The sequence below is a fragment of the Scheffersomyces coipomensis genome (assembly GCF_036884675.1).
Source record: "Scheffersomyces coipomensis strain NRRL Y-17651 chromosome Unknown DFJ63scaffold_2, whole genome shotgun sequence".
NCBI lineage: Eukaryota > Fungi > Ascomycota > Pichiomycetes > Serinales > Debaryomycetaceae > Scheffersomyces > Scheffersomyces coipomensis.
Genome location: NW_027042893.1, coordinates 587,484 through 612,810, shown reverse-complemented (window position 1 = coordinate 612,810; position 25,327 = coordinate 587,484). Strand labels below are relative to the sequence as shown.

General features: G+C 30.7%; 9 protein-coding genes across 9 annotated transcripts; 3 read left to right on the top strand and 6 right to left on the bottom strand. All coding sequences in view use genetic code 12, as the record gives it.

Moving 5' to 3' along the window:
* Positions 1–133: 133 nt before the first annotated feature.
* On the top strand, positions 134–1,272 carry MDH1-1 (malate dehydrogenase; the record flags this gene model as incomplete). Its single annotated transcript, XM_064907591.1, has 1 exon — positions 134–1,272. The coding sequence occupies one exon, from the start codon at positions 134–136 to the stop codon at positions 1,130–1,132; it is 999 nt and encodes a 332-aa protein (XP_064763444.1). The 3' UTR covers positions 1,133–1,272.
* A 2,970-nt stretch (positions 1,273–4,242) lies between these two features.
* CAS5 (Cas5p) lies at positions 4,243–6,978 on the top strand (the record flags this gene model as incomplete). The annotated part of the gene is made up of 1 exon (XM_064907898.1): positions 4,243–6,978. One exon carries the CDS (start codon positions 4,243–4,245, stop codon positions 6,976–6,978), a length of 2,736 nt encoding a protein of 911 aa, XP_064763443.1.
* Positions 6,979–7,104: 126 nt separating this feature from the next.
* AAT22 (Aat22p) lies at positions 7,105–8,460 on the bottom strand. Its single transcript, XM_064906832.1, has one exon. It carries the CDS (start codon positions 8,400–8,402, stop codon positions 7,191–7,193), a length of 1,212 nt encoding a protein of 403 aa, XP_064763442.1. The 5' UTR covers positions 8,403–8,460; the 3' UTR covers positions 7,105–7,190.
* DFJ63DRAFT_317472 (uncharacterized protein) lies at positions 8,461–10,795 on the bottom strand. The gene has a single exon (XM_064906831.1). It carries the CDS (start codon positions 10,618–10,620, stop codon positions 8,782–8,784), a length of 1,839 nt encoding a protein of 612 aa, XP_064763441.1. The 5' UTR covers positions 10,621–10,795; the 3' UTR covers positions 8,461–8,781.
* A 327-nt stretch (positions 10,796–11,122) lies between these two features.
* DFJ63DRAFT_311433 (Nem1-Spo7 phosphatase catalytic subunit) lies at positions 11,123–12,772 on the bottom strand (the record flags this gene model as incomplete). The annotated part of the gene is made up of 1 exon (XM_064905752.1): positions 11,123–12,772. One exon carries the CDS (start codon positions 12,770–12,772, stop codon positions 11,123–11,125), a length of 1,650 nt encoding a protein of 549 aa, XP_064763440.1.
* Positions 12,773–14,378: 1,606 nt separating this feature from the next.
* DFJ63DRAFT_284640 (uncharacterized protein) lies at positions 14,379–17,006 on the bottom strand (the record flags this gene model as incomplete). The annotated part of the gene is made up of 2 exons (XM_064904825.1): positions 14,379–16,477; positions 16,556–17,006. 2 exons carry the CDS (start codon positions 17,004–17,006, stop codon positions 14,379–14,381), a joined length of 2,550 nt encoding a protein of 849 aa, XP_064763439.1.
* Positions 17,007–17,142: 136 nt separating this feature from the next.
* On the top strand, positions 17,143–18,860 carry DFJ63DRAFT_61226 (uncharacterized protein). The gene has a single exon (XM_064909003.1). The coding sequence runs from the start codon at positions 17,388–17,390 to the stop codon at positions 18,708–18,710; it is 1,323 nt and encodes a 440-aa protein (XP_064763438.1). The 5' UTR covers positions 17,143–17,387; the 3' UTR covers positions 18,711–18,860.
* RPS6A (40S ribosomal protein eS6) lies at positions 18,860–20,663 on the bottom strand. The gene is made up of 2 exons (XM_064909002.1): positions 20,547–20,663; positions 18,860–19,720 (listed from the first exon to the last, which is right to left on the bottom strand). The coding sequence occupies exons 1-2, from the start codon at positions 20,550–20,552 to the stop codon at positions 19,010–19,012; spliced, it is 717 nt and encodes a 238-aa protein (XP_064763437.1). The 5' UTR covers positions 20,553–20,663; the 3' UTR covers positions 18,860–19,009.
* Positions 20,664–21,157: 494 nt separating this feature from the next.
* Positions 21,158–23,365, bottom strand: RLM1 (Rlm1p; the record flags this gene model as incomplete). Its single annotated transcript, XM_064907632.1, has 1 exon — positions 21,158–23,365. Exon 1 carries the CDS (start codon positions 23,177–23,179, stop codon positions 21,158–21,160), a length of 2,022 nt encoding a protein of 673 aa, XP_064763436.1. The 5' UTR covers positions 23,180–23,365.
* Between the last annotated feature and the right edge of the window lie 1,962 nt (positions 23,366–25,327).

The following is a 25,327-nucleotide window of genomic DNA, read 5'->3' as shown; positions in this document are numbered from 1 at the left end:
GCGAAATTTTCTTTCAATGAAAAATCCCCCTGGATATATATATATATAAAATATATTTTTGATCAATTGATATTCCTTTTTCTTCTTCTTCTTCTTCTTTCTTTTTGATCAATTTGATAATTAATCATTCATAATGTTATCTAAAATTGCTACTAGATCTTTTTCATCTTCTCAAGCTGCCGCTTATAAAGTTACCGTTTTAGGTGCTGGTGGTGGTATTGGTCAACCATTATCATTATTATTAAAATTAAATCACAAAGTTACTGATTTAGCTTTATATGATTTAAGAGGTGCTCCAGGTGTTGCTGCTGATGTTTCTCATATTCCAACCAACTCCACTGTTAAGGGTTATACTCCAGAACAATTATCTGAAGCTTTAACTGGTTCTGATGTTGTTGTTGTTCCAGCTGGTGTTCCAAGAAAACCAGGTATGACTAGAGATGATTTATTCAATACCAATGCTTCTATTGTTAGAGATTTAGCTAAAGCTGCTGCTGATTATGCTCCAAATGCTGCTATTTTAATTATTGCTAACCCAGTTAACTCCACTGTTCCAATTGTGGCTGAAGTTTTCAAACAAAAGGGTGTTTATAATCCAAAGAAATTATTTGGTGTTACTACTTTAGATGTTTTAAGAGCTTCAAGATTTGTTTCTGAAATTGCTGGTACTAACCCAGTTAATGAAAAAGTTACAGTTGTTGGTGGTCACTCTGGTATTACCATTGTTCCATTATTATCTCAAACTAACCATAAAGGTTTAGATGTTGAAACTAGAGATGCTTTAATCAATAGAATTCAATTTGGTGGTGATGAAGTTGTCAAAGCTAAAGATGGTGCTGGTTCAGCCACTTTATCCATGGCTCAAGCTGGTGCCAGATTTACCGGTGCTGTTTTAGATGGTTTAGCTGGTGAAAAAGATGTTGTTGAACCAACTTTTGTTGATTCACCATTATTTAAATCTGAAGGTGTTGAATTCTTCTCATCTAAAGTTACTTTAGGGGTTGAAGGTGTTAAGACCATCCATGATTTAGGTGAATTATCTGATCACGAAGAAGAATTAGTTAAATTAGCTAAAGAAACTTTAATTAAGAATATTCAAAAGGGTGTTGAATTCGTTAAACAAAACCCATAAATTTAATTTATGTGTGATTAACAGATATAGTCTTTACAAAGTTATATAAATCATATATATAGATATATATATTCTTTTCTTTCTTTCTTTTAAAGAAAGACTTTTTGATTATAATATAATGTATACAAAATGAAATGATTAACCATTTTGAAGATCTAGTAAATCGTATATATAAATTATTATTGTCCATGCTGTGCTCATGTGAAAATAAAACTGACGTAATAATCACGTGAACAATTCTTGTTCATTTCTGCACGACCCGAACATTTTCACAATTTTTAATTTTTTCTTTTTTTTTAAGCGCAAAATTTATTACGAGACAAAAAAAATTATTTTTAAAAGAGGAAAAATATGGTTGCGAAAATCTGTCAAAAAAAAAAAAAAAGAGGTAACAAAAATTAAATAAATAAATAAATAAAAAAAAAAAAAAGAAATGGTATTTTTTTTTGGCGGTTTTGATGCGAAAAGGTTTAAGAATGAAATCATAGTTATAGGATTTATATTTTTTATGCTCTATTGAGATTAAATCATAGATGATGAGTGACATATTAAACTATATCACCTAGAAGAACGGTTCAGCATACCACAGATTTATACGGGGCAGTGATATGATCTTCAATTTATTTATTTATTTACTTGGATATATTCTGCATAATAAATGATCATATATGCTAATCTTTGTTACCCATGTGACAAAATAATGATGAATAGCTTTCCATTAAAGCAGACGTCAATTATTCAATATTATAAACCAAACCTCATTCAGATACACATCTGCCAATGATAATCTGATAAGGTAACTGATTTCAATTAAGCTTATTTAGTTAGGTGACGTAAGCGAAGAATTCAGTGGTGATACATTTTGTGTGTGTGTGTGTGTGGGTGGGTGTTAAAAGTGTGTGTGAATGAATGGGCAGACTTCATCAATTTAAAAAAACCTTGTTTGTCAGTTGGTTTGACTTTTCTTTTCCAGCGGATAAGAGAATATAAACTTTATTTCCATTAATGTCTGGTATACCTCCTGATCACACTTTATAGATAGTAGATCAAATATCAAATTTAATGTATCATTAATATGTCATTATTCACTATGATTTACGAAAAAGAAAAAAAAATTATGTGAGCCTTGTTTTTTTTTGTTGCTAGTGAGGCGCGTCTGGTGTTTTTTAAAGGATCGGAATACAGGTCTAACTACCGGATGTCACTACTTGACCTCCACCACGAGCGAAAAAATAAAATAAAAAAAAAGAAACAATTATTGGATGGATGGATGAATTAGTGGAGGGAGGAGAGAGAGAGAGAGACAGAAATCACAAAGAAGATTAATACAATAACCATTTTGTAATAATTACAGCATTATATGATGTAAGGCATTATACCGAATCAACAAAATTATTGTTGTTGGTTCCCACACGTCAAGAAAGAAAGAAGCGGAGGAAATGATTGCAGAATACCGGTTATATGAACCCACGACGATTGGGGCTGGGGGCACAGTTAAAATGGATCAACAAATATTCATATATAGAACTTTCCAAGTTAAAACTACCGAAATATAAGCTGGGTTTACTTTTTAATTTGTAAATTATAAATTATCCTAGGAAAGTGGAAGAATTAAATATCTTAATTAAGGTTTTTGGTAGGTATCCATTGTTGCTCGGCATTATTTCTTATAATGGATTAATCCATTTTCCGTAATCTCTAACTAAAGATAACCGATTAAAGTTTTATATTAGGTCTATTCCTTGGCCCTAAGAACATTTCTTTGGCTCATTAGGTAAAAGTAAATTATGCAGTTGATTCACTGATAATAATATTATTTAGCATAGGTTTAATCTAATGGATATCATTTCCGTAAATAATGAAAATTTAGTAAATAAAAAAAAATAACGAAAAATTTATGATGGGTACAGCAACCAAAAAAAATCAATCGCTGTTTCCGCCTCAGTCAATTTTTTTTTTACTTCCATACGATTATGACATTTGTAATTAGTTTACTTATGTAATTAGATGATGTACGAAAGGATACATGTCATCTTTGCTTATATGATTCAAACTAAATGAGATATAAAATTTGAGAGGAAATATCATAACTCGGAAGTTACCATAGCAGAGCAGATGTAAAGAAAGTACACACGTAAAAAAAATAAAAGTAATGAGTTATGATTTTATAGTTAATTGCAGAATCAGTATCACGACATCGGTCATTCCAATAGCCTACATAATTGATACTAACCTACTTTACAACCATTACACTATAGCTAATAACTAATAATAATTATAAATATTTTCTATTATAATTTCGTTTCTTTTTCATTTCTGGTATAATTAGTTGCATATAACAACAAGAATTTTAATAATAGTAACAATTTTAATTACTATAGTCTCGACCGAGTATACCCTAATTAGTTAATAAGTTCTACTAATTAAGATAAAAATAGCTTTTATATTATGTGAATGAATGTTTTTGTATCAAAACCATAGAAAAGCAAGCAAAAAATAAAAATTAAATAATTAAAAATTCATTGACTGAACTCTTGTGACACGCGTTTAATTCCATTTCCGATACATGTCCGGAACTGACTCTCGTCCCCCGAACAACTCCCGTTTCTCATCTTTGCTCTCATTAATCTTTTTTTTTTTTCTTAACCACTTATTTTTTTCCACATTAGCTGATATTAGTCTGCTTATCATATAGAGTTCCATACTGTGTTCAAACTATTATCCATTCACATTAAAAGCATAGATCGTTACTTACATTAAGTCAAGCTGATGATGACTTGTTTTATGAACTGTTTTTGTGGGGCAGAACATTCTTATTATCTAAGAAAAGAATAACATAACAAAGGAATTTCGGCATCTTTTTTTTTTATTGGTACAAACAAAAAAAAAAAACAATTAAAAAATAAAATAAAAAAAATAAAAATAAAAATAAAAATTCCAAAAAAAGAAGAAAAAAAAAAGAGAGTCCAAATTCAAATATTAATAAAAAAAAAAACCAGGTTCATTTGGGAATAGTATCAACAACTTCCATCTCCTATAACTTGATCGGGAAAGAACACTAGGAGTGATTGATAGCTCTCAGACATAGTTAGAATATGGATAAGTTCTTAATGAGTTCGCCTGCTCAACTATCGCAACCATTCGATGTGGGTAGTAGTAGCAAGAACACCAGCAATGAAAGTGATAATAGTGCCATTCTTCATTTATCAAATGTTGATATGTATGAATCTCAATTCAATGCTACTATTGGCCAGGACACTTTACTTCCAGCTGATCTCATTACATCCAAGACGTTGAGAGGCGAAGATGAAGACCTTTCCCTCGATGATTCTAATGAATTTGATCAAGATTTAATGGTTCCAACGTCCAATAATAATACGATTAATAATAATAATTATAATAATAATAAATCTTCATTTTATTTAGGAGGAAATGACTTTGAAAGTATGTCGATGTCATCCAATACCATGCATAATCCTCATAATATAGCTTCTCAACAACAACAATATCTTCAAAGACAATTTGAAACTTCAAGAAATCTTTATATTGATGATGGTATTTATAGTTCACAATTATTATCTGGTAATAATAATTTGGCCGCTGGTTTCGAACATCAACTGCAACAACATCATCATCATCAACTGCAACTGCAACAGCAATTGAGTGGAGGAAGATATAATCATCAACAGAATTTCTCCATATCTTCCAATTTCTCGATTAATCAAGAACCTCCTTCTCAGCATATTCCTCAATCAATTTCAACCAATACATTATATTCTGTGGAATCGATTCCTCAACTTTCATCTTCAATATCTAATCAATCATTGTCGGACTCGCCTTCTTCGTTACCTCAACTGCAACAACAGCAGCAGCAGCAGCAGCAACAACAAGTACTTCAACAACAACAGCAACATCAACAACAACAAACTGGTCTTCAACAATATCAAAATGCTAAACAACAAATCACAGCCACACCAAGAAAAGGTGGTCGTAAGAAGTCATTATCAGTATCTTCAACTACCAACTTGTACAATACCCCATTGAGAATCCCCGTTAATGCAATGTCTCCTGTAAATTTAGCTAATCCATCCCAAGGTGGGGCAAAAATTGGTAAAACTCCTCATTCTACGAAAGGTAAAGGTCATTCAAGATCAAGATCTCGCATGTCAATTGATGTTACTAATACTCCTGCTAATGCTGTTTCATTATTGAATTCTAATTTAACATTGGCTACGAAATCATCCTCTATCCAGAATTTAAATACTTTGGATCCATTTTATACTCCTTCATCCTATATTTCTCCTCATCCAAATCATAATCATAAGAATAATTTGGAATTAGATGATATTGGAACTCCATTATTAACTCCTAAACATTTAAGAAACAATAACAATAATGGTAGTATAATGAGTCAAAATACATCGGCTTATTTTAGTCCTGTTAATCCAAGTCATTTAAGTTCCAGTGGAGCTAATACTAGTATGAATTCAAATGGATTACCATTTGTATTAAAGAGGCATGATACTCTTGAATCCATCAAGATTGAAGATCAAGATGATGATGCTCTTAAACAATTGAAAAAGGCAAAATCATATTCTAGTATTACAAATGCATCCAAGAAATTATCGATTTCTTCTTCAACTTCAAAGCAAACTATTCATAATATAAATGAACTTGGAAATTTCAATGATTTAAATACATTAAATTTACAAATCCCAACCCAGCAAGAATTACAACAAGTTGGATTAGATGATGCTAATCTTTATTCATCAAGTTCAACTCCTGGAATGTTTTATTCCCAAAATTCTCCCCTGGTTACATTTGGTCAACCTTTGAATCTTAATGAAGCTGCTGTTAAATCATTATCAGTTCCCAATACTGCGAATGATTATGATGCAAATGTATTTAAACCAAATACTAATAAAGGAATTGATTTATTACTGCCATCATTTGTTAATGCTAATAATGAATTTAATCATAGTAATCAATTCAATAAGAATTTAACTAAAAATTTAAATCAATCTTCAACTTTTACAAAATCATACCCTGCATCAATTGATTTAGCTTCAATTGCTACATCTCCAGTGACTGATGGTAAATCAACCACTACGATCAATAATAATAATAATAATAATAATCAAAATATTATTCAAAATGACAATAACAATAACTTTAGCCTTACGAGTAATGCATCTCGTCCAGGATCTACCACGTCATCTTCCCAGATATATTCTTCAGCTATGACACCATTAACTCATACTACTACTAATACTAGTATAAATAACAATCCTATCACTTCTAATAATAACAATAATACTCAACAACTGATGGGTTTATTACCTCCCATGGCAACATTCCCAGTTGCATCCCAACAACAAGACTTTTATAATAATTATTCCATGCCGATTGCTGCTAACGTTATGACTGGTGCATCAACATTATCAACATCAATCACACAAACACAAGGATCACATCAAGATATCATTGTGATGGGTTCATCATCTTCATCGTCCACCATGCAAGGCTCTCAATTACCAGGTGGTGATAATGATGATGATACAATTAAACTTAACAATAATAATAATAATAAAACTACTAATACTACTAAATCTAAAAAATCAGAGAAAGAAATTGATATTGCTAAAGAAGCAAAAAAGAGACACAAGTGTCCAATATGTGATTCACGATTCCAAAGACCAGAACATGTTAAAAGACATTTAAAGAGTCATTCTTCGGAAAAACCATTTGAATGTGATGAACCTGAATGTGGTAAACGATTTAATAGAAAGGATAATTTAAAAGCTCATCTTAAGAAAATTCATCAAAGAACTACTTTCAATCTATGATTTTGATTGAAATGTGATTATTTATTTATTTTATGTATTTTTTTTTTCATTTTATTTTGGCATTTCATTTGATTGTTTTATTTTGACATTTTTAAAAGACTAAACTACATTTATTAGTTTATCATTCCCTTTTTGATAGTTTTTTATTTGCATATATATAGAAAATAAAAAATTAGCATGTTTAACGAGAAAGTAGTTAAATTAAATTAATATTAAGAAGAGTTTCTAACTACTTCATCTAAGGCTTGACAAAAGTAATCAACATTAGAATTATTAACACCAGCGATATTAACTCTACCAATAGAAGTTGAGTAAACATGATGATGAGAGATTAATCTTTCATTTTGGGCTGGAGTTAAACCAGAATACCAGAATAACCCTTGTTGGTTCAAGACATGATCCCAATTTCCTGGAGTATTTAATTTAGATAATCTATCATGGATTTGTTTTCTGATATCAAGCAATCTTTCAGTGATTTCAGCTACATCATTTTTCCACACTTGTAATAATTCAGGAGATTGGAAAATAATAGAAGCAACTCTTGCACCAAAAGCAGGAGCAAATGAACACTCCTGTCTGAAAAGAGCAGTAAGAGTACTTTGAGCATTTGGAACATAATCTTTATCTTGAACCACAACATGAAGAGCACCAACTCTTTCCCCATATAAGCCTAAATTCTTGGCGAATGATTGAGTAACGACAAATTCTAAATTTAAATCATAAAAGTGCCTTATTGGAGAAACATCAACATCTTTATCACCAGAAGCAAAACCTTGATAAGCGGTATCGAATAATACTAAAATTTGTCTTCTTTTAACAATATCAGCAATTTGAATCCATTGATCTTTAGTGAAATCAGCCCCAGTAGGATTATGACAACAAGTTTGGAATAAGAATACTGAATCAGATGGAGCTGACTCTAAATTTTCAATAACTGAATTGAAATCGACCTTTCTAGTAACTTCATCATAATGAGTATAAGTTTGAACTTTACCGCCCACATGTTCAATCATTGGAATATAATTTGACCAACTTGGTAAACCAAGATAATAATTAGTATAACCTGCTTCTCTTAAGAATACAAATGCAATATGTAAAGCCCCAGTACCGGAAATAGTTTGTAAAGAAGCTAAATGACCTTGTTTAGCTCTATCATCGCCAAAAATAGCACTTCTAGCTCCATTAATGAATTCAGGAATACCAGACATATTAGTATAATTATGACCTGGGTCATTATTTCTCAAGATTTCTTTAGCTTTAGCCACAGATGGGAATAAATAGGATCCCCCTTGTTCAGATTTATAGACTCCGATGGAAACATCAACCTTTCTTGCATCAGGATCTGCAAAATATTGATTCATGGTATGAACAATAGGATCAGGAGCTTCTCTTTCCAACTTGGAAAACTTAGTACTAGCAGTCATTATAAAGTATTGGTATATATGTGAATAAATGATGATTATATGACGAACACAAAATGAAATCAGATAAAGTTGTGGTTTAGACTCTGGTTAAAAGGATTATAACTCCACTTTATAGTAAATTGGTCATAATTGTGGTTGCCAAAAGGTAAAATGCGGCAATTGAAAAATTTTCCAAAAAAAATTTATGAGCCTCACAAGGAGCCGTTAATTACCGTTAGCGGAAGTATATAAGAAAAATTTCAGTTAACGGTAAGAGTTAGAGATTATAATTACATGGTGGGGATAATATAATTATCATAACCTACAAGGTTGTAGTATGTTATCTAGGGTGTATGTTTATATTGGTTAGAGTGTTGGTGTTATTTAATTAGTATTTTTATTATAAATCGATGATAGTTTTACAAATTAGACAAATTTCATCTAATTGAACCGTTAGTGATGAAGATGGAGAAGTTGAATCAGTAATGAAATCTCTAATTAATGGTAAGCTTGAACCAGATATGAATTTAGCATTATTCTTGATTAAATCATGACTTGGATGGGATGTAGATGATTGTAATGATTCGTTTAATTGAATCAAATATTCGTAATAGGGTTGTAAATAGTTACTGATGAAGGTATCAACATCATTATTGAACCACTTATCAAGGATATGTTGAAGACCAATCTCTTTTGATAATAAAATATGATTGAATATTCCTAATGCTTTCAATTTTTGAATAACCAAATCGAGATTAGCTTGACCTTGAGGTTCAAGTTTGGTTACAGAAGTAGTCAAAAGTTGACATATGAATTGAGAATGGACAATCTCTTTCGTAGGATCATAATGAGTTATAAAAGCTTCAAGAAGATAAAGTTGAAGAAAACCATCATCACATTTATCAATGATTGAACTCCATAATTCATAATATTGTAAAATATCAGACCCTTGATCATCATCATCCTCATCATTGTTCAATAAGAACTTATGACGTACCAACTTATAGATGAATTTAAGATATTGAGTCAAGATCTCAGGATAAAAATCTTTATTATCAAGGATCACTCTATTATACTTCTTTAATAAACCATCGAAGTTATCATCTCGTAAGATGATATTGGCAATTGATTTATCCATGATATTTAAAAACGCTTGAATCGATTGAATCAAAAATACATCGGTAATATTAATCTGGTTGAAATAAATATCAACAAACTTCTCCCATGTTATTTCATGTTCAAGTTTAGTTTTAACAGCTTGTAAAGTTTCTTTATCATGAATGTAATTCCCTATGAATACCGCAATCCCACATAACACATAAGGATCCACATCATTCTTCTTAAGCAATTTGATAAGATAAGATAAATCTTCATCTAGATAAAAATATTGTTTAATATAGACGAAATTACAAATAATATTAACCCAATTTCTTTTAACAGTAGCATTCGGTATATAATTCTTTGATGAGATGAAGTAATCCACTATAGTGCTGAATAATTCGGGTGTATCATCTAAAGCATATATGAATTCAAATGAAGTTAATGTCGATATGATTTGAGTTAATTTTTCAAGTATATGTTCAGATTCATCAATCGTATGGTCGAAATGGGTAAGTAATTTAACGATAAAGGTTATAAACTTCGGTACTTTTAATGCCATTTCATCACGTTGAATCACATGACTATGATTATTGATTAATTCGTAAAATAAATCAAGTAGTCTTTCGTACCCTTCAACATCATTTAAATCTTGTAATTCAAAATATTGAAATAATGACAGATAAAGTCGCCTCTCATATAATTTCGTGACAAATAACTCTTGATGATCGGTATCATAAATAAACTGAGATAAGAGTAAAACCACTCTTGAAGTAATTTCCTTTTGTTCTTCAGCTATCACACAAATTTGATTCTGTAAACGTCCCCAAAATGATGGTTTATCGATATTAATAAGGGTCAATCGATTCTTGTCATTGAATGCTAAAACATTAATGAAAACTCTCAATAGTTCTTCTTTCTCTCTGAAATTAGACATCAAGTTATCAATGGAAAACAATTCAATAAAGATATCAACCAAAATCGGTATAGATTCATTTATAATCGGATTGGATCGCGTTTCTTCATCACGTAATGCATCCCCCAATAACTTTAACTTCTCAATATCCAACAACACATCACCATTACCATTGGTATATCGTATTTGATCTATAAGATGGCGTAATTCTTGATCTTCATTCATCTTTCAGCTTCAACTCCTGTCAAATCAATCAATCTTACCCTGTCTACCTTACTCTTTCAAAAATCTGAAAAATTATTTTATGATATTAGAGATCATTTTCCTGTATATAATTCGGCTTACTTTATAGATGCAAAAATTAGTATTCCCTACAGCTACAATTATCTGTGTAAGTATATCATATATAAATTTATATTTATTTATAATGGATGTAGTTTTTCCTAAATATCTAATCATATCTAAAAATTAAAAATCAAACTATGTATGTATGTATGTATATGAGAGGACTTTTTTTTTATTTTTTGTAATTTTGAATACCGTGCTTTTAATTGAACTTTTATTTTATGTTATTTTGTATAAATAGGGTTTGCATTTTAAAAAATGAATAAATCATCATCAGTAGTATTATATGACTTTAAATGTCTGTATGTGTAGGCATGTCTGCCCTTGCTTTTTAAGTTTTGAATTTTATCATGGATCTCATTATATATATTTGTATATCGTATCAACCTTTCCTTATTTCTCTTTCGAATGATCTTTCTCCCGATCTTAACCCAAGGATAAACCTCACATCAATACAAAGACTTAAACTATGTAACATCGGTAAAAGATTTAATAAATCCCTATCACTCTGATCATTAATCCATCCTTCAATCATGACGGCATTATCTTCATGTAAAGCATATGAAATGGGGGAATTATCCAATATAATGACATTTTTCAAATCTTCGTCTTTGATATATTTCGAAAGATCTTTGATATATCCTACTCCAGGTCGGAACGTACAATCCGTTCTATAATATCTCTTTGTGAAAATTGGTGAGTTGTTATCGTTGTTGGTAGGGGTGGTGGTTTGGTTTATAAAGTCGGCAGGGATGGTTGGTGGGATACCCATTATAGAAGAATCATCCTTCTTTTTCTTTTGATAATCGATTATATCACTTTCTAACCAATCGATGATAGGATCAGCATATTCTTTAACACTTGCAGTGAAGATTTGTAATTCAAACCATTTGGAAATCTCTTGAAGGAAATAATCACAATAAGGACGTTTATGAACGTAATATAAGGTGGCGATATTATTTAATTTGATTTCAATCATTTTTGGAGATGATACACTAGTGGAATTGAATGAACGTGGTGAACCTCTTGATAATGAATGAATTAAAGTTTCATCCAAATCGAGAATCAAAGTTTTCCGTTTTCTTTTTAATGGATTTCTTATGAAGGGATATAATCGTTGAGGAGGTGGGATGATATATTTTGAAGATGCAGTGGGGGATTTAATTTTATTGGAAAAGATATTTTCTTGTTTGATTTGTTCAGTTTTATCATCTATGAATGAACGATTGTCGGGAGTAGAAGAAGTAGATGATCTATGATGATGTTGATGTTGATCTATATCGTCATGATCATGGACGAATTGTTCTAATTCATCTTGTTCTTCAATGATTCTTGATGGAGTTGAAGGAGGAGGAGTTGGAGTTAACTTCTTTATACTCTTCTTCTTTTTCTTTTTTAATTGTGAATCCTTCAATTGTTGTTCTTCTTGATTCATTTTTTCTTCTCTTTCCTTTTCAAATAATAATTCATCATTATCATCTTCATTTAATAACCCCAAGATTTGACCAGTATAAATAAAGGGAAATATGATTAAATACCATATAAATATGATTGGTTTTATAACGAGATAATTAGGAAGAAAGAATATAATATGGAATAAAATTGAAAAGAATGTTTTAAATGATGATTTTCGTTTGGGTATGATGGTGGGATTGAGATTTGATTGAGTGGATGTTGATGATGTTGATGTTATGGGAGAATTTGATGATGATTGATTTTTAGATAAATTTATTTCTAATACATCATTATAATTATCATCATCTTCATGAGATGGTGATGATGCAGATGATTGTTGATCCACGTTTATTATAGTATCATTCGATGAAGAAGTTAAATCAGATGGTTTTGATTCATTCTCATCATTATCATTTGTGGCATGTGATAAATCCTTATAATCATCATCAACTACAACTTGTAAATGATTAGTTGAATTTGATAAATCATAATTTGAAGGTGATGAAGATGGAGAAGATGATTTTGAAGGATGATAGATTGTTTCCAAAGAATTAACTAAAATCTTTAGAGAATTCATTTGGAAACTATATTTTAATGCGATGTATGTATATGGGTTTATACGAATAGATCAAGTAGAAACTATTACTTATGATTGGATTGGATTGGAATGTATTAGATTGGATTGATTCTAGTTGGTAAGTTAATGGTGATTATTCATAATAGTGTATAGATGTGTATATAGTAGTAACAGATAGTATTATCTGTTGTAATTACTGTTAGGTTGTTGTTTGTTGTTAATTATAAGATGATGGGAGAGGGGGGGTGTGTGGGACCGATTGCTTCCTTTTTTTCCTTTTTCTGGTGTGTTATGATTAGTTATTAGGGATAGTCAGTAAGGAATAGGGTAGGTACACTTGGTATGATGGATGGATGGATGGATGGGTTGATTGATTGGTGATATCACTTGATGGATGGTCTATATATAATAAGAAGAAAGATGAAGATGAATTGGTAAGATATAAATTGAATTGGTTGTAAATGAATATTTGTGCTGTAAAAAATTCTTTTGGTGTCTTCTTTTTTTTTTGGGATTTTTATTTTGTTGTACGACCAGAACGAGAGCAGTGACACCCCCACACAATAGTTAACTAGTAGAAGGAAGAAGATCAGATGATTGATTCTATCAACAAAGTATGATGATGATGATAGTTAGTCAATTACTGGTTACACTACAACGTTACAACTCTACAACTAATGATCTATTTCCATTACTTATATACACCAGTTAATCATCATCTGTTATTAACTATTTAGTTAACACTAATTTTTGAATGATCTGTCAGTCAGTCAGTCTCAGTTAGTGAGTGCGGTGACAATTACTTAATTAAGCCTGCTAACTATAAATACTTCTGCGACATTATACTAATTATATGTCGTCAATGTCTACAGACTATAAGTTGAGCTGAGCTGAGCCGCCCCAACAACAAACTTTTGGGGATTAAAATTCCATTTCGGAATAATTATATAGTCCCCAAAATTGTTTTAATTTCGTATGGACCATTGCCTATTTAGGAAGTTATATCATTAAACTAAACTAAACTAGTACGAAGTACTAGTTAGTTTCGTTTAACTAGTTAATTAATAAAATAATTGTACGAGTTACTATCTAGTTCATTGGTTATTAATTGTTCCTTGTAACCATTTCTTGAAAGTATCTTAAAATTATCTTAATCTCTCTATTGATCGTAATCACATCGTATAATAATAATGCCCACTACTTCCACTTGGACCCCATCATTTTAAATTGATATTGCAAAAAATAATTACTGAAACAAAAAAAGGTCAACAAAATTCTAAAATGGGTCACCTAAAAAAGGTTGACATATAGTTTATGCATGAAAAATATTCAACTAGGAAATAGGGGTATACCCCATTAATCATATTATTCATCTATTATTAACTTATTATTCGTATGGTTGTATCTTGACTTGTTACGAACTACTACTACCCATCTCTCACAACCCATGGCATAACCCATGTCCCAAACTATTCTTCCCTTCATTTTACTCTCTCCTCTACTTTTGATTGCAAAAAATATCTCATGAATGAACTTATATATTATCTGTTAGTCTTTGTTTTTTGAATTACCCCCCAGTTTTTATTGTATATATACATGTACTTAATTAAACTATAGTTGTATCTACTTTCTTAGTAGATGTCATATTAGTATTATTATTATTATTATTATTATTATTAATTATATTCTCTTCATTTGGTGTAATGGCATTATTTATAAAAGTTTGAAACATCGATGTGATATATGATACATTTGAATTCTTTTTCGTATTAGTAGTAGTCAACTTTCTAAAATTAAACATATGATGAACATCTTCATCATCTTCTTCAATTGTATTCTGTTTCAATCGTTCCTCTCGATCATCTTCTTCATCATCTTCATATCCACTTTGTTCTTCTGTATAATCTTGATCATCAATTCGAAAATTACTCAGTAAATTAGTATGAACCAATCTCATTAAATTAACATCATTAAATTCATTTCCATTAACAGTTATACCATCTTCAGTATCATCTTCTCCACTCATTACATCTTCTTGTTCCTCTTCTGGCTTAATCAATTTCAATTGATTCGTATTAAAACTCTTACAATACTTACATTTCAATCCCAACACATGATATGAACAATTCGATTTCCCCTTACAATCATTACAACTTATAATACATCTCCAATTATTATATGGAGAAGGTAATGGTGATTGTTTGATTTCTTGATCTAATAATCGAAATTGAGTCTCAACATTCACAATAGTCTTTTTACAAATTGGACATTTATAACTATGTTTAATTAATTCATCATAACATATTTGATGAATTGAATGACCACATTTCATAAATACCACTTTGGAAACACTGGTGAATAAATATTCATTACAAATTGGACAATCACAATGAGTAGTATTCACAAGACATTTATGTTTTTCTCGTAAATCAATCGATAAACAAATATTACAAGTATCACAATGGAAATAATCTTTATCAATACCTAATCCTAATCGACAAATCCCACATTTATCACAATGATAAATATCCTTGGTAGGATCATTATCATATAAGACACATTTTGAACAAAAATAATTGGCTAATTCTTGTTCACAATTAATACAATAATTAGAATCAGGAATTTGTGGTGTATTACATTTCATACAAAGAATATGTTTAACTTCTGCTCGAATTAATTTATGATCAGTACTATTCTCACCATCATGGTTGTGAACTTCATTATCATGACAGAATCGACAAACATACCATTTCAAACAAGTTGGACATTCTAATTTACAATTTCTTTGATAATGTTGACATCCGAGAATAGTATTGAATGGTGCATCATGATATGATGGATTTTGATCAGCTTCTGTAAGGATAACTTCTTCATCTTCTGTCATTGAATCGTCTTCATCTTCGGGACCTATCATGCCCTCTCCTTCTACCACTTCGTCTTCTTCTTCTTCTTTCAATGGAGGATTCACTTCACCCACATCTAAGGTTAATCTCTGTTTCCGTAATTTGGAGGGGAATTTAATCTGATTCTCAGGTGATAATTTATCATTAACATACTTATAATAATTCCCCATCATTAATCTCGTAACTAATTTATTCTTGGCCTTTTGATTTATATTATCTAATTTCTGAATAGTTTGAATTCGAATTCTTAAAGTATCTTGTTTTAAGAAATCATCAACCGATTCTAAATCAGTTAATTCTCGAATATCATCAAGAGTTAATCCTTCAATATTATCTAAATCACTGACTTGGGTGGTACTACTTTCTTCATCCCCCGTTGATAAATATATTGAATCTAATCTCTTCCTCGATTTAGATCTCGATTTCTTTCGTCTATACCTTGTCAGATTACTTACTTCCGGCTTAACAATCTCATTCAAAAGAGGTTGATCCTTATTAACGATCGATCCGACACCGACAGGTTCAGTGATTTCATCTTCATCAACCATAATGGTTGGAGTAGACATGGTAATATCATCATCATATTTATTCTTACTATCGTAATAATCTTCTTCATAATCACTTATATCTTCAGCCGGTAAGAATATAGTTTGATGGATTATATCAGTCAAAGGTTGTAATCGATCTATAGCAGTACTGATATTCAACCCCGATCTTAAATCAGTTAAGAATTTATTCATTTGAATTCTGGTACTTAAAATTGTCTTGATTGAATTGACTAATCTTTGTTGTTGAACCACATCTTCTTTATCGTGAGTATCTGGGAGTATAGAAGATGATCCTTCGTGTTGTGTTTCTTCATCAGGGATATCCTTATTACTAGTATAATAATTCTTGGTAAGATTGATATAATTTGCAACATATTGAGAAAATTCAGTAGAGAATTCTTGTAATCTTGATAATTCAAGTGATGGTAGATTAGGTAAGTTTGGTAAATTAGGTAAATTAGGTAAATTCGGTATATTTGATAATGTAAATGAATCTTTATTTATGAATGATGAAAGATTTAAATTTAAATTTATATTCAATCTTCCAATTTGATCTAATTCTTCAGTTAATGAATCAACTTCATCAGAATCATCAGTATAGTAAATCTTCTTATGTCGTCTTTTCCGTTTCCGATCATGATTATGACGATGTTTATGATGATGATGTTTGGTAGGAAGTAATGCTGCTGGTGGTGGATCTTGATCTGGTTGTGATACTACTGGTTGAGATTCAATGGAGAGATCTGATTGAATCAACGGTTCACTTATTTTGCCATCATCCATAATGAAAAGGACAGCAATGGTAAGCAATGTAATTGAGTTATACTCTGATAAAGTAGATTGTATCTATCTTATACTGACATCTATCAAATCAATGCTTACTGGAAATTGTATATGTCTTCCCTTTCCTTCCCTAAACTTTTAACGACCCGTCCCGTTTAACCCCCAGCTGTACTCTCGCTACAAAAAAAAATGTCTTATGATAAAATTATAGTCACAAAATAAATTTTATTTTCCTGTCCGTAAATCGCATTCAAAACTGGCAGATATTTACAGCCAACAAGAAACAACGCAAGGGCCAACAATTATCATCAAATTTGTTGGTTACATCAGTGTTTAAGATCATAGAGTTTGTCCAACGTGCATTGGGTATGATAGTTTAGGATGACTAATGAACAAGAAGAAAGTGGGTCTCCACCTCAAGATGTGGTTATCCCTCCTATGGATGTTAAACAAACGATTGAAAAAACTACAGGATATGTGATTAAGAATGGTATTGGGTTTGTAGAACGATTGAAATCAAATAATAAAGATCATAAGTTTGATTTCTTACTTCCAAATCATCAGTATCATGGGTATTACCAATGGAAATTATCATCATCATCAAAATCTACTACTCCTACTTCATCACTCATCTCATCGAATAATGATATATCAGGAAAGGATATACCGACAGGAGAAGATGAAATCATTGCCAAACCTCGTGAATTACCCTTTTTAATAGACTTACCGATGATATCTCAGATTGATTTGGAGGTTATCAAATTAACAGCATTATTCGTGGCTAAGAATGGTGAATCATATATTAAACCCTTACAAGAACATCAAATTAAACAAGGGAATAAGAATCAATTTGAATTCTTAAATGAAAATCATTCATTATATGCGTTATTTCAAACCTACGTGTCACAATATAACCTCCTAATCAAGTTTTTACTCCTGGAAGAAAATGGGAAAGTAGATGATGAAGAAGTGAAGAATTTATTTAATCAATTAGAGCAAGCTGATAATATCATTGATATAGGATATAAACGATCCCAATATGATCTTCAACATAAAGAAATCGAACGGGAGAAGAAAGTAAAACAACATCAATTACAATTACAATTTGCTTCGATTGATTGGCAAGATTTTTCTATAGTGGGTAAGATTGAATTTGATGCTATTGATGAAGTTCAAGAATTGCCTGTTCCTTTATCACGAGAAGATTTGATATATAGATCATTAGAGTCGAAGAATAAAGATGTGATACGACATGTGGAGGAGGAGGAGGTAGAAAAGCATATAGAAGAGCCAATTCAAGAACAGGAGGAAGAACAAAAAGTTATACCTCAACCATTCAAAGGTATGAAGATAAAAGCGGCTGGAGAATCAAGATTAAAATCAAGATCAAAAACATCATCACAAGCATCATCGACTACATCCAATGGGGAAAAACTTATAAAATGTCCAATAACCAGTCAACTTATCCCTGAACTGAAATTTGATAATCATCTTAAAGTCTTATTACGGGATCCTAAATATAAACAAGAACAAGATAATTTCATGAGGAAGAATTTCACTTATGCTTCGAATTTAACTAGTGATCAAGTTTATGAGAATATAAAGAGATTAGTTCGAAAGAGACAAGGAGGAGGAGATGATGATGATGATGAAGATGATAAAGAAAGTAATGGTAGAAAGAGATTACAAATTGGTCCTCATTAGATAATGTTCATAGAGTATGGAATAATAAACAGGAATCTTCTTTTATTACGTTGTATAGCGATTATATATAGTAATTTAAATTTTATTCATCTTATATATGTTTGAATGTATAGGTATATACTTAACTATATAATATTATATATAAAGATTGAATTAATGAAACCAGGAAACGGATTTATTTTTTGTGGGATGGGATGGGATGGGATAGGGATGGTAGTTGATTGATTTGTAATTAAATAGGGAAAAGATTAAAAAGAATAATAATAATAATAACAGGAAGAAATTATATTAAATTAAATTTAAGCATTTGATTTAATTGAAGAAGCTCTCTTCTTTCTGATTTCGAATTTTTCTTCTTTTCTTTCATGTAATCTTTGAGCTAATAATTGAGCATATTCAGCAGCAGCATCTCTTTGTTGTTGAGCATTCTTAACTTTTTTAGATTTAAGAGCTCTCTTTCTTTGTAAAGTTTGAGGAGTAACTAAACGTTGAATTTTTGGAGCTTTAGTATAAGATTTATCACCTTTTGAAACTTCTCTTCTAACAACAAATTGTCTAACATCATCTTCTTTAGTTAAACCAAAGAATTTTCTAATATTGTTAGCTCTTTTTGGACCTAATCTTTTTGGAGTAGTAGAATCAGTTAAACCTTCAATATCAGCATCACCTTGTTTAACAATGGCTAAAGATAAAACAGATAAATCTTGACCAACAATACAACCTCTAACTGATTTTCTCTTTCTTTCACCAGTTCTTCTTGGTCTGTAACAAGAATGACCTTTAGCTAATAATAATCTAACTCTGGTTGGATGCATGACACCTTGTTTCATTGGGAAACCTTGTTTATCATTACCACCGGTGATTTTGAAAATGTAACCTTTGAATTCATCAGAAACAACGTCACCTTCAACTTCTTGACCCATTCTCTTTTCGTAAAATGGACGTAATTTATGTTCATCTTCAATTTCAATACTCTTTTGAGTACCATTGGCTGGATAAGAAATGTTTAACTAAAAGAATAATTTGTTAGTATATAAAGTTTTTTTGTTTAAATTGGAAACTGAATATGAAGAATAAAGGTCAATAGAATGGATGATGAGAGGAGATGACTGTGAAACTATGGAAATGATTGAATCGTAGGATGGATGGATGATTCTTATGGGTTTAATTGGTGAGGGTGAAATTTTTTTCTCTCTTGTGAGCATAATTAGTGAAATTTCAAGGATGGAATGATAATGATGATGATGGGATGGTTATATTGAACTGATATTGATGATGAGTATTATAATGGTGAGATATAGATGATGGAGATACTTAGATGATACTGGTCAATGTTACTTTTTTCATGGTATGATAATTTTTCATCTTTTTATAGGTGGTAGGAATGAATAAGAATGAATGAACTAGTTAGAGTTATACAACTCCACTTTGTTCATCCTTCTTTTCATATAAATAATATATTGATATGTTTGACTTGACTCTTGTACTCTTCTTGCTCATTACAGATGATTATGATTATTTGATTTCAATGGTATATGATTAAATCTGATGATTCAACTTCAGTTCGATCTTGGTTCCCAATTCAATAATGATTATTGACTGACATGATGAAATCCTCTCTTCTTGAACTACAAATCGTTTAATACGATGGTTAACTTTGTCTCTTTACATTATTTTTCATTTTTCATTTTTCATTTTTCATTTTTCATTTTGATGATTGGGATGATTCATTTCAATAGTACACATTCTCTCCTTCATTCATTCTTCTGGATTGACTTGATGGATATTCTTAATCTTATTCCTCTTCCTCTTGATACGGTAGTTATTAACACATACCTTCATATTGTCTATGTCTGCCCTTTGTATGAATTAAGTAATTGAAATCTTAATAAATAAAAAATTTGAATAAAAAAATTTGATAAATTTAATTTTTCCTCTCTCACTCAAACTGGTTGGTGAAAAGAAAAAAAAACACTGAGAGCTTAACTATGAGAAATGTTTGTTACTTAAGACGCTATGTAAAAGTTCGCACTGTTAATGAAATTGTTCATACTTAAAAGCTTAACTATGGGAAAAGTAGTGCGCACTTTCTGTTAACTATGTCTCCTGTATACAATTGTAATTCTCTCTTCTGGTAACGTGACTCGACGCTTTCCAGGTCTGAAGCCCTAGTTATCACAATCAGTATACATACAACCACTATCACCACATACTCTTTATTAACTGCAAAATCAGATAACATAAAGAACTTGAAATAAACCATTTATTATATATATATATATATAGTTATAACATATATAATATTCCTTTAAAAATACAATCAATCAACCAACAACTATTACGTTGTCATTGTCTTTTTTTATTGTTGCTTTACTTGTTATATTTATTATTAACTATTCCCCATTAAACGAATTAAACCAATATCACCATTACTATTGTTATCCCTATTACTTCTCAATTTTAATTTCTCCATTACTACTATTAACTTTACTTCCATCTCCTCCACCACCATTACTTGATGCTTTAGTTAACACTCCTTCAGTATTAGTTGAATTAAGACTATTATTTGTACTTGTAACTTGACTTGAAGATGTAACACTCGATATCACACCACCACCACTACCATTATTATTATCACTGTTTATCCCCGCTATGACAGGTGTAGTGGAATTAGTCACCCCCGGTGTAGATCCACTCACATTGGAAAGATGATGAGTAGTGAATGATCTTGGACCACCATGATTGGGATCTCCCGATATGAAAGTTGTAGGTGATGATAATGTCATGGATCGACTATTTAATCCACTTAAATTAAATTGGGTAACTCCATTCCCACCGGCACTTAATCCAAAAAATGCCATGTTTTGAGCAGTAGGTGTATATCCTGTACTACCACCATTATTCATCCATTCAGGTTGTTGGAAAATTGATGGGGAAGGTAAGAAATCATCCGACATGATAGGTGCTTGTTGTGATTGTTGTTGTGGATCAGTGCCTGATGTTGCTGTATTCCCCCCAGGATAAAACGAATGCCTTATCTTACTTGAATTGGCATATTGCGGCTGTTGTTGATGAGGACCTTGACTTAACATTTGATTAATAGCTGTAGATGGTGTATATGAAGAAGGAGAAAATGATGGACCTGGATAATTACCCATATTATTATTACCATTCGGATTAGTATTGGCATTATTAGGATTATTATTATTATTATTGTTGCTAAAATTAGGATGAGGGAATCCAGGCGCAGTAGTACTGGCTGGAGATGTCGTCTGTGATAATGATTGAATTGGCATTGGTAATGTTGGTTTTCTTGAATCGGGTGATCTGAAATGAGTATTTATATTAGGCAAGCCATTATTATTATTATTATTATTATTATTATTCCCCCCATTGTTATTATTATTGTTGGGGTTCGGATTATTCCCATTGGAGAAAATATGGCTATGATGATGACTTAAATGATGATGTTGAGGATGATGAATTGGATTAATATTATTATTACTATTTCGAATTGGATTATTGGTATCGGAAGATCCTGAACTATCATTGGAAGATAATCCTCCTTCACTCTTACTTGGATGAGTATCGATAGCGGTTATGGTTCTTGCACTATCATTTGTATTATTAGTTTGATGATCGATAGGAATTTGTACTCTTAATACTGGTCTTTGTCCAACTGTTGTACTTGAATGAACAGATGAGATTGGTTTTGTCAGTATGGTTGGTAAGGAAGGTTTTGAATCTTGAGATTTATATTTTATATCTGAAGTTGATGATGAACTTATACTTGATGGAGTTAAAGAAGTTTCATCATTTTTACGAAAATTAGAATTAAAGATATTTCCTCTTGTAAATGATGATGGTTGTAATAAATCAGTATTTTTAATATGTTGTGATTGTTGTTGTTGTTTTGGGATTGATGTGGATGATGATGATGATTTATTAGTTCGTTGTCTTTTTCTTGAACTTGTTTGACGTTCTTCTTCTTCATCATCTTCATCATCTTCATCTTCATCATCTTCATCTTCAATATCACCATCATCATCATCATCCCCTGCTCCACCAACTACACCAGTACCACTTGAACCACCACCAACTCCACTTAATCTTCCAGCATGACCTCCACTCCGACGACTAGGAAATTGTTTCCCATCACTCATTCTTGTTAATGGTTCATGTAAATAAGTCTTTTTCTTATAAACTTCAAATGTCTCTAATGATTTTGAATCAATTCTTTCCCGATTTCGAAGTTTCAGTTCATAAGCATTAATAACTTCTTTTGAATTAACTGATGAAAACTCATGAACTTTATCATTTGAACCTACGATTAAAACTGCAATTTCAACATTACATAATACCGCTAATTCATAAGCTTTTTTAAATAATCCTCCTTTTCTCTTTACAAATGTAACGGTTTTATTTCTATCATCAGTTAAAGGTTGAATGTCAATTTTTCTTCTCCCCATGATGAACTAGTTGTATGAATTGCGAAATGGATGGGGTATAGTTATATATAGAAGTATTTTTGTTGTTGTTGTTGTTGGGATAGCGAATAGAATATTGTTGATGTTTGGTTTGTTGATATTGAATTAAATTTTGATGTTAACAGAAGATATAAATAGAAATAAAAATTCCCTTTTTCTTCCCTTGCTTTAACCAAAAAAAAAAAAAAAAAAAAAAAAAACACGAAGTGAAAAGTCTCCTTATAAATGAAGTAAAGATATATATTCTAAATTTAAAGGATGAATCGATGGGGGTCAATTGAAAGAGATGTGTGTGGTGTGGTGGTGTGTACAGTTAATATTAGAACTACAGCAGGGGTTGAACAAGAATATAGTATGTCGTAAATGTTGAAATAGACAATCGAAAAAGTGGTATACTGCTAAAGATAGAATCTATAATTAGCGGTGCAGTTCAATCTACTTTTTTTGGGGGGGGAGCTTAACGGAGAGATTACCACTGATCCCTACCACTTGATGGTACACCCACACACAGTAATGGTATCGTCACTTGATCGTTAACTCGATTCAGAACAAGTAACAAATCTATTTTTGTCTGTCTGTCTGTCTGTCTGTCTGTCAGTACATGTGTTAGTATTTATACCTGATGTTGTAATCTATATTCTATATTCAAATCAGTTGCAATTTAACGGGGATTGAACCAGAGAACAAAATTAAAAAAAGCTTAAAGAAAAATTGAATGACCTAAAAATAGAATCAGTTTTTGATCAGAAGGACACGACTCCTTGCAAAAGTACACGACAACAACGACCCCCTTAATTAATAATTAATAATTAATAATTTTAGAAAGGGCTATGAACTTATTATAATGATCATCAATAATAAATGGTTTAGTTATTCTTCTTCTTGCTTCTTGTTGCTTCTTCTTCTTTGCTGATCCATTGTTCATCTCCTAATCGTAAATTAAAATTATATTTATGCACATTCGTATTTACAATACCCCTTTAATTCATTATTGGTACATAATCAATATGAGGATTACTCAATTGATCTCTATAGTTATCTATAAATAATGTACATACATTATATGTCTGTAGTAGAACGAAACAATTGACAATTCTAAACTGTTATAACTTAATTTACTATTAGTAAATCAGAATTAGGAGGACTGGCAACTAATCACTTCAATGTCTCCTTTTTATAATTAATATATTATATGAATGAAGTAATTAGATAAGATTACAGTAACATTTCTTTTTATCGAATAAACATAAAATGTAAACAATTGCAAAAAGAAATGAATTTAAAAAAACTAATTAATGATCTGTAGCCTTCATATTATTATCTTTTCATCTCCCCTATGAATCGTGGAGAATCACAAAAAAAAAAAAAAAAAAAAAAATCAAAAAAAATTATAATTTTTGAATGATCTAACTTGTTTTTAATTTTAATTTTAATTATGGTTTTTTACCGGTAATATGGTAGATGTCTTACTACAGCCGTTTCATTCACTATTGTGATTTACCGATAATGAGAGATCGGTGACCACTTAATAATCATGGTGCAAGCTTACTATTGCATAAATAGATTCAAAATTGGCTTGATTTTGATCTCAACTTCATCTTCACTTACTTCTTATTCATCATCATCATCATCATCATCATTACAGTCAATACTAACATCCATGAAGGTATTGATTGTGATTTATCCTTTCTGGACATCATATGGATTAGATACCACTTCTGTTGTCATCTATATGAGTGATTCCTTTCAGATCATTGATGCTACTGAAGAAGAACCAAATGAAGTGTTCATACGATGGCATAGTCAAACTAACCTCTTGTAAAGGGGAGGTCGTTCGATTGGGGTTATTTGCATGGATCTGGTTTTGGTTCGAAAATATTGGTTATTGGAATCTTTGGATAGTGTTTATCTGAAGATGGCTTACAAAATAGAATTTACATTATAAAAATACAATTGTACAAAAAAAGAGTTTCCTGGTTGATTTCTTTTCATTTATTACTTCAATTCGTTTCAATTGGTTTGGTTTGGTTTGGTTTGATATCAATTGACATCAATTGATTCATTTTATGCCCTTGGAGGTTTACATGTTATATATATATATTTATTTCTTTATTTCTTTATTTCTTTATT